At 42.0% G+C, this 10,069-nt stretch overlaps 1 protein-coding gene across 2 annotated transcripts in view; it reads right to left on the bottom strand.

Moving 5' to 3' along the window:
• Nucleotides 1-4,814, bottom strand: part of NUP58 (nucleoporin 58) — a 33,280-nt gene extending 28,466 nt beyond the window's left edge. The window contains exons 1-2 of one of the 2 annotated variants that reach the window (XM_061628536.1): nt 4,374-4,814; nt 438-574 (exon numbers count right to left, since the gene is read on the bottom strand). In XM_061628536.1, the coding sequence (XP_061484520.1) occupies nt 438-574; nt 4,374-4,486 (250 nt within the window). In that variant the 5' untranslated portion in view covers nt 4,487-4,814. The remainder of the gene's footprint in view (nt 1-437; nt 575-4,373) is intronic. The other variant, XM_061628535.1, reaches the window with a different exon arrangement.
• Between the last annotated feature and the right edge of the window lie 5,255 nt (nt 4,815-10,069).

Consider the following 10,069-nt stretch of genomic DNA (forward strand, 5'->3'; position numbering starts at 1 on the left):
TTCAACAGAACTTTCCCTTCTCCACTCCTGCCCCAAATCTGTTCTGGAGGATCCCACAACCACCCAGAACAGATTTTAGGTGTGTGCAGGGGGACTACTTGGCTGTCACCCTAAGTATTTAGTTATTGGTTTCATCTATTTCAACAAAAAAAAACCCTATCAATTTGCAAGAACTTAATATAAATTAAATATGCTGCTACCATACAGAAACACTTCCAGATACATTGATCTAAACTTGCTTTTCATACAGGATAGACAGTAAAACAGTTGTATTTATTACATATGGACAGTAAATTAATTTTCAGTACTATTGTGTGACATTATCAGAAGCTAGATCATGTTTTGTTAGTATTCCATTTTGCCATTAATTCTCCTAATTAGCTCAAATCAATTATCATTAAAAGCCCCGTTTTGAGAATAGAATAAGTATATTTTACCTGTATTAGTCCCTCCCAATGTAAAACCAGTGGCAGGTTTTGAGCTAAAAAGTCCAGTTCCAAAACCTATAGAAGGAGCTGTTGTAGTTGCCGGAGCTGTTGAGCCCAATGTCCCAAAATTAAGACCTCCAGTTGAGCTAAATTACAAGACAAATAAATATTAGATAAACTTAATAGACATGTTCAATTTTCTCCTTGTTTCTTCATTCAAACTGTTCAGTAGAACTAGCAAAGTTAAAAGGTCTCATGCATATTTCTTCCTTTAATATAAATTTAAATGTAACTAGTAAATATTTCATCCTCATCTAAACCAGGATTTATGCTGACTTTTTACGTTTTTTGTTGCTAGTTGTCATTTTAACACAAAACACTTAAAAAACCCAACTGAATTTACAGTATTAACATAATAAACTGATTACATGTTTAGTAACCTTATGTGGAATTCTTCCTACGTTAAGGGACGGTCAGAGACCCAAAGACATCCAAGCAGCAATTTCAACTTAAATTGAATCCAAGTGGCTCTCAAGCTACACCTCTGACATTATTTGAGATATTTTAGTCTTTACATGTTCAGTCTGAAGGGCAGGAACTAAACATTTATTTATTTATTAACTTTATATCCTGCCCTTACTCCCACAAGGAGCCATGGGTGGCAAACAAAAACACTAAAAACCACTCTAAAACATCTTGAAAACAAAAGACTTTAAAACATATTAAAGGAAAACATCTTTTAAAAAAGCTTTAAAAAAATAATTCCAGAAACATACAGGTAACCTTGTTTCTCACATCCTAACATAGGTTTTAAGGTGATTAAGGTTCAAACTGAGCTCTTTTCCAGACTGCAATACAAGAAGAGGCATCAATCCTTGAAACAATGCGACAGATTTCACACATACTGGTTTTCTTTCTAGTATCCTTGTTCACTCTGTATTATATCAGATTCTAGACAGACACATGTTTACACAATACTGTTAGCACTCTAGTGATAGCAAAGAAGTTTCTGTAATAGCTGTCAACTCTTTATTTTAGAAGACTGACAGAAAATTCATACACCATTTCAGACATAGGATGTTTGTGCTGAGACATTAGTACTCATATAATCAGCATGTTAAAGTGGCTTATGACAGTACAAATGTAAAATATTATACAAGATGGTGCACATGAGCTCTATCTTAACCACCAGGGCTGTGGAGTCGGTACGCCAAACCTCCGACTCCAGCTCCTCTATTTTTCTACTGTCCGACTCAGACTCCACCCAAAATTGCTTCCAACTCCACAGCCCTGAAAAGGGCTGTAAATGTTTTTTTTAATTGGAAGCTCTCATAGGAGCATTTTTATCGCTGCCTGAATATGCGCTGATCTTGGCATCACAGCATTTGTCTTCATCTGGGTTCTGTGTCATACACTGACACACAAAATGTTTTCCATATTGAGTTATGGTGAAATGCTCAACTACAGCTGACTTCATGGGAAGCTTCTTTGACATTTTGAATCTATATTTTAAAACATTTGTCAATCAAAATTCATTTTGAAGCTGGAGTCAGAGTCGGTACATTTCTACTGACTCCGACTCCACCCAAAATTGCTTCCGACTCCGACTCCGACACCACGACTCCGACTCCACAGCCCTGTTAACCACAATACAAAAGCAAGTGCAAGCACAACACTGACAAATAAAACCTGACTGCTATTCTTACCAAGACTGCTAAAGTTTATTTGAAGATTTTACACCTTTAGCGCCAGACACCGCACACTCTGTGTGAGGAACATTGAGAGAGAGAACACAAACAATTCAAGTAGTGTGTTCACTGTGATACTGAGCTTAGCCTAAACCCCTCCATCATCATCCTATATACTAATAGTGAACTAGGTAAAACAGCACCATCCAAAACACAAGAGGAAGGCATCAGCAGCCTAGTGGGACTCTGAGGTTTGCAGAAGTACAATAAGATTTAGGAAAAGAAACTCTAAGGGGATATATTCACTAATAGGCAAAAAACCTTGTGGTTTAAGAACGTACCTATAGCCCTCAGATATTTCTATCAAACTTTAAAAAGCAGGGAAACTGGGTAGCTATAGTGAATGCACCAGGGGAACAGGAGACCTGAACTCCTCTCTGAGATATTGTACTGCCCTACAAATTGGTCAAAATGCAAACACAATTTGGGTTGGTCTTTCACAGTACAATCCACTTGCTGTGTAGCTTGCAAGAATTTGGTAACATGTGCCCCTGAGCATATGGTGAAAATGGGTCAGAAGCTTCAGTCAGTGCAGAATGCGGCTGACTGATTGTTGTCGGGTTCAAGGTGAACAGATCATATAACACCAATTCTGTTCCAGTTGCATTGTCTGCCTGTATGCTTCCGAGCCCAATTCAAAGAGCTGGTTTTGACCTACAAAGGTCTTTAAGGCTCAGGACCACAATATCTTCTGGAATGCCTCTCCCGATATGAACGTACCTGACCCTTAGATCTTCTTCTAAGACCCTTTTCCACGTCACCTCTCTGAGGGAGGCTTGGAGGGTGGTGACAAGTGAAAAGGCCTTTTCAATTGTGGCTCCCCATCTGTGGAACATGTTCCCCAGGAGGTTCGCATGGTGCCTTCACTGACATTGCCAGATGCCAAAGTGTAAACGTAAAGACTTTTCTTTTTCCCCAGGCATTTGATAAATGAAGATTATGTTGTTTGTATTAGTGAGTTGCCAAAGCTTTCTGTGGCTGTATGGGGACGGTTATTTTGTTTTATGGTATTATATATTTATTTTGCTTTTTAACGTTCCGGACCCCCGCTGTAAAGCAAAAACCGCTGTAAAGCAGATCTCATTGACTTACATTGACGAAAACGGCACCCGGCGGCAAAAAACCGCTGTAAAAGCGGAACAAGCGCTGTAAAGCAGGGCCTTTCTACAATTCACAACCGCTGTATTAGTGGAACGCTGTAAAGCGAAGTGCTGTAAAGCGGGGCCCTACTGTAGTAAGTTGCTTGGACACCTTTGCGTAACAAGATTAATGATTATGATAATAAATACTAGGCGCATAATTAGGTTCAAACAAATAAGAATGATGGTGGGGAAGAGAAGGGCTTCAATCTGCTTGGTAACAAAGCATAAAATCCTCACAAAAGCATGTTAATTAATCCACAGTGCCTTGAATATGCTTTCCCAACACTACAGAAAGGGCCATGGCTCATCTATAAGAGCATCTGCTTTGCATGCCAAAAGTCCCGGGTTCAGTCACCAGCATCATCAGGTAGGGCTGGGGAGACCCGTCTGAAATCTTAGTAAGCTATTGCCAGTCAGTATGGACAACACCAAGTTACATGGACCAGTGGTTTGACTCTTTGTAAACCAGCTTCCTATGTCCTAATCCACATGCACCTTATCACAGAGATCTTTTGCTGTCTGAAATTACCTTCAGATTAGGCATATTGTGGCTACTTTTATTTATTTATTTATTTGAGTTAGATCCCACCCTTCCTCTCAGTTGGAGCCCAGGGCGGCTTTTGTTGTCATAGACAAGTTTCTTTAATTAGTACATCACTTTGGTTGCAGTTTACTGCACACCTAAATTGTCTCAAATAAATAAAAATAGAACTGCAGTCAGCCCGTTCCTCCCTTTTTGATACCAGCGTGACGTAAAAAAAAAGTGATGTAAAAATAAAGCCCAGGTTCAAATTTCTCTCAGCCATGAAACTCGACTGGGCGAACCTAGATCATTCGCTCTTTCATTATAATCTACCTCACAGGATTGTTGTGAGAATAAAATGGGAGACAATCACGTACAGCCTTCAGCTCCTCGGAAGAAAGGCGAGATATAAATGTTATAATAATCAATAAGAACTGAGGATAGCAATTGCAGTCTTCAACAAAGCTAAGTTAGCCAAGTCTACTCGTCCTCCACCCGAGGACAGAGGGGATTTCGGGCTTTCCCCACTCACCTCGGAGTGCCTCCAAACGAGAAGCCCACTCCACCACCGCCACCTCCAGTACCAGCAGGAGCCGCGGTAGCCGAAGGTAGAGTCCCGGCTCCGAAAGAGAAGCCCGCCGACATGGCGGCGGCAAGGAAAAGACCTCAAACACGGGATTTGGGCTCGGCAGGCCGACTCTTTCTCGACTGTAGCCGCCCTAACAGTTCGCCTCACGGCCAGACCTACGGACTTAGCAATTCTCCCGGGCGGAAAGTTCAAACAGCGACAAGATTCGGTACCGCAAATTACGCCATCGGTGGCATCGCTAATAACACCGAGGAAACCCCATCGTACGTTCTTTTCTCCTACACATGCGTGCAGCCGTGCTGCACCACGGGATAGTGGCGGACTCGCCCGTCCCCCGACAATCCGAATGGACCGCAAAGATAAGAAAAGGATAGAGTAAGGCCAGCTACTATTATTGTCAGGATAGGGAGCTTCCGGGTTCATATTAAATGCTTTTTTAACAATTACATCCTCCGGAACAGAAGTGAGAGCTGAAATCTATAAAGAAAGTCAGAATTTTAGCCTAGGTATAACTATATGGTAGCGTGTTCTCTACAAAAGGTGGCAGGAACATAGGAATGTATGCTCTTTGTAAGTAAGGGCGTGTTTCAGGATGGGGTGGAAATGAAGGCATTTTTAAACGTTGAAAACTCGCCCTAATAAAACCACTTCCAATGTAGCTATGCCCATAAGAGATGAAGACGCCCGTCTTTGCTCAGGTTTTTGAGGATGGGTGAGCGAGGGACATTAGCTTGAAGTGCTATTGTAGCTGCTACTTTATTTATATAGAATTTATGTTGGCCTATTTTAATATTATTATTTAACTTTGGTTTTAATTATGTGTATTTCTGCCCTGAGACCTTTGGGTGATATGGTAAATAAATAAAATGAACGGGGTGGGCGCGGAAGTTGTACCTGAGACACAGTGGCTTAGAAATTGGTCTGATTTGGTTTTCTATGTAAAAATCCCCCCCACAAAACACTCTGTACTAGAAAATATCAACTTAAGTTCAGAGCTTGGAAAAGTTACTTTTTTTGAACTACAACTCCCATCAGACTCAGCCAGCATGGCCACTGGATTGGGCTGATGGGAGTTGTAGTGCAAAAAAATAACTTTTCCAAGCTCTGCGTTAAGTTGCTCTGTCAGTGCAGAGTCATAGCTCAAATGTATGAGGAAGACTTACATGCCATTGATTTATATACAGACGCGTTATATTCAAGAGCAGAGTTCAACAGGGCTAACTCCAAGTAAGCAGATGTTTATATAAGACTGTAGCCTGAATGTTTTATAAACGCCAACAAATGTCTTTACGCGAAGTAAAATCTAGCAGGAACGCTTGTCTAATGCCGATGCTAAACCCTACTAGACAACGGTTAAATTTCTGCACTGGATTTTTATGGGCAACTATCACATTCGCCAGGGAGAGATGGAAAATTGTTAGAAAAATCGGAAGTCTGGCCCTTAAAAGATTAACCACGCGTTGACCTCAACGTTGTGGGAATGCAACTCCCATCAGCCCGTTCGCATAGTCAATAATCAGGGATGATAGGAGCTGTAGTCTAACAGCATACTGAGGCTACTGCGCCTTCCCTTTATGGCAGCGTCCCCCAACCTGGTGCCCTCTAGATCAGTGGTTCCCAACCTTTATGAGCACGGGACCCCCTTTATAAGCTGGAAAAAAATTGTGACCCCCTCCCCACAGGGAGGCAGGCTGGCTGCCAGGAAGGAAGGGGGAAAGCAGCCTTTCTTTGCAGGCTTGCTTCTTTTTGCTTCACAAAAAGCCCTCTCCTCTCATTCTAAGTAAAGGCGTTGCCAGTAGCGGCAGTGCAAGGAGATGGGAATCAGTGATAGTAATCCCCTCTTCTTCCTGGTAGCCCCACCCTCAGCCTCCTTTGGCATCTGCCATGTATTTTATAGGCAGATGCCTGTCCTTATTGCGCCTGAAAGACGCTCTGGAGCTTCAAAGAAGGCCTCCCCTCTTGTTTGGAGCAAGGGGGAGGTGTCATCTGCAGCGGCAGTGCAAAGCAGACAGTGTCAAGGGAGTGAAGACTTTTTAAAAAAAATAATAAATAATCCATTTCTTTACTGTTTGCGGCCCCCTCTGGATTACTTCGCGGCCCCCCTGGGGGTCCCAGCCCCCAGGTTGGGAACCACTGCTCTAGATGTTTTAGACTTCAACTTCCATCAGCTGCAGCCAGCAAAGCCTGTTGTCAAGGGATAATGGGAGTTGTAATTCTAAACATTTGGGGGAAGTTTGATTTATTTTATTAGTTTTCTTATTATTACATTTATATTTGGGCTCCTGCTGGGAGGAAGGGCAGGATATAAATTAAATAATAAATAAATAAAATTTGAAGGGCTGTAGTTCAGTGGTAGAGCATCTGCCTTCCATGGAGAAGGTTTTGGGTTCAAACCCTGACATCTCCAGGTAGACCTAGGAGAGAATCCTGTCTGAAATCCTGGGAAGCTGCTGCCAGTGAGTGTAGACAGTGCTAAACTAGATGGACTAACAGTCTGACTCAGTATAAGGAACTTAAGGTGGCATACAGGATTCTCCCTTTCTCTGTTTGTCCTTATAATAATCCTGTGAGGTAGATTAAGCTGAGAGGCGGTGAGTGGCCAAAGGCCACCTTGTGAACTTCATAGCCCAGTGAAGATTTGAACCCTGGTCCCCCAGGTCATGGTCCTGCGCTCTAACCATTACCTCGCACTGGGCCATGAAATGCCAAACTGTGAGGAAAACATTTTATCTTTTGCACTTCTTGCCCACTGGAAATTTATTCAAAATGGCTTTTGAAAGAAGTAGTGGAGGGAGAGGAAATTACAGGCAGGCAGGCAGAGGATTCAGCTGTGTTTTCCTCATCATGCTGTGCTTTCAGTTGCATCCCTGCTCCACTGCTTCATGTAGTTGCATTTCCTCAGCAGACACGATTCTGTACAGAGGTCCATCATATCTAGCTTGGGTCTTAAATATTTTTTTTTAAAAAGCTGTGGCTACTTCTCTTTTCCCTGTCAGAAATAACTCTGTTCAACTGCCAGCTGCCCTGGCAATGCATAAGTGAGAAGACGGACACTTTGGCATCTGCCACGGGACAGAGGGACAAAAGTCACTGGGCTGGTTTGTGCTGTTGTAATCTGAGGCAAACTGCCTTGGGGATCTTTTGATTGAAAGTTGGGGGCTCAAACCTTCTAAACAAAGAAATAAAATGTTTCTCAAAGTAATCTGTTGCCTAATTTCATATTGATAGTGTGGTGTAGTGGTTAAGGTGCTGGACTATGACTTGGGAGACCAGGGTTTGAATCCCCACACAGCCACTGGATGACCTTGGGCCAGTCACTGCCTCTCAGAGGGAGGCAGTGGTAAACGCTCTCTGAATACCACTTACCATGAAAACCCTACTCATAGGGTCGCCATAAGTCAGGATCGACTTGAAGGCAGTCCATTTTATATTTCCCTCACCACTACCACCAAATGTTGCACAGTATGGTTAAAAGTGTAGTAGACATACAGGTCACATCCACACCATACATTAGACCACTTTAACAGCCATGGCTTTGCCCAAAGAATGCTGGGAACGGTAGTTTAAGGCTTTGAGAGTTGTTGGAACTGGTTGATAAAATTAATGTAGAAAGATAGATACTGTAGATAAATAGATAGAAGGCTTTCAGACTGAACATTTGCAGACAAGTACTATTTAACCATTACTAAAGTAAAATGGACCATGCAAGAGTGTGAATTTTGCAGGTAAATCATTTTTTATGCTAATCATACAAGATATACGCTCTCATCCACAACTCTTCCCTACAACTTAGGGTCATGGTTCAAAAATCTTATTTGGAGGAAACCAGAACAAAACTCGTCAAGGTCACATTTGTATTGAACAACACAAATTCCTGCTAGCACTCAGGAAAGAGGGGCTGGGTGGGTCATCAACGTTTGTACCATCTTCTTTCCTGCACTTTTAGCAGCAAGTTGATGTGCAGAGATTAGCAAGTGATGATCATTTATCTCTTGCATACCAAGCATAGTATAACAGGAGTATCAGGACAGGACAGGAATTGTTTGTGTTTTGGGTGTTGGGGCGAGGGTCTGGCTAGTTAATAACTTGGCAGTCTCTCTGCTCACATACACATTTCAGAACACCTGATGATTCCTCAGGAGCACCTATATCTCTGAACAATTAACTAGCTTTTCACATCAGGAAGCTTTTTTAAAAAAAATTATAGTTGCATGAGAGCCAGTGTGGTGTAGTGGTTAAAGTGTTGAACTATGACCTGGGAGACCAGGGTTCGAATCCCCACACAGCCATGAAGCTCACTGGGTGACCTTGGGCCCATCACTGCCTCTCAGTCTCAGAGGGAAGCAATGGTAAACCCCTTCTGAATACCGCTTACCATGAAAACCCTATTCATAGGGTCGGCATAAGTTGGGATCGACTTGAAGGCAGTCCATTTCCATTTTCATGGTTGCATAGCACACATAGGATTGTAACCTTACCTCCCTTTTCTTAGGATGTACCTCAGTCCATTGATTTCAAGCCCTTTTCAGGCTGAAGGCCTGAAGCATATCTAACTCTGCTCATGTTGCATGTGCAACTGTATTCTAGAAATGCACATCCAAGACACAAATCCCATTGTTTAAAAAAAGAGAGAAGTGACTGGACATTGTTGAGAATATTACTATAATTACTGAGGTATAAAGAAATAATTACTGCACACCCTTACAGCACCATCAATAGATGCTGCTTTTGGATATAATACATCTTGCTAAGAATCTTACCCCATTCCCAAATCTGAAATACCACTCCTAGTCCTGAATATGCAGTGAAGCTTTTTACCTGACTGTGTTGTTGGTTTTAGAGCCACCCCTCCAGAGAAGCCCCAGATTAGTAAGGTCATTCTTCCTTGACATAGCTGCTAGCCTGACTCTTTTCTAAAAGCAGTTTCATCGGTAAAAACTGAATCAGATAATGACCTTAACACCTTTCCAGTTAAATTAGTATGACAATGTACCCCAGACTCCTTTGTTGTTGGAAATGTCTAGTTGATTGGCTAGGTGGATGATGTCACAATATTCCAGTTTATCATTGTGTCACCTGAAATATATTCATTGTGGTTTCATGGACACTGTCAGATGTATGAAGTGTGATCCTTGATCAGTAGATATGTGTATCGGTGTGTGTAGATAACAGATATATTTTAAGCAGGGATACAAAAGCCATGAAATGCCAGGTGCACAGTAGGCCTGTGATATTGCTACAGAAAATGCAAATATGTACTTGACAAGTATAGTGATCAATCAACAACAGCAGTAGTTGGTAATTACAGTTCTCCTAGTTTTGTTATATACTAAAGGCCAAAGAAGAGATGGATTGATTCCATAAAGGAAACCACAGACGTGAACTTACAAGATCTGAACAGGGTGGTTCATGACAGATGCTCTTGGAGGTCACTGATTCATAGGGTCGCCACAAGTCATAATCAACTTGAAGGCACATAACAACAACAAAGTGGGAGAGAAGATCCAGGTCTGAACCGAGCTCTAAATAAATCTGCTGGCAGTAGGACTTGTTAAGGTGTCAGGAGATATTTTCCTGTATATTTTTGCTGTAACAGACACCACTCTCCTGCCCATGAGCCTCAGCAACTGGTATTCAGG

Source organism: Rhineura floridana, chromosome 5 (assembly GCF_030035675.1).
Source record: "Rhineura floridana isolate rRhiFlo1 chromosome 5, rRhiFlo1.hap2, whole genome shotgun sequence".
Lineage (NCBI taxonomy): Eukaryota > Metazoa > Chordata > Lepidosauria > Squamata > Rhineuridae > Rhineura > Rhineura floridana.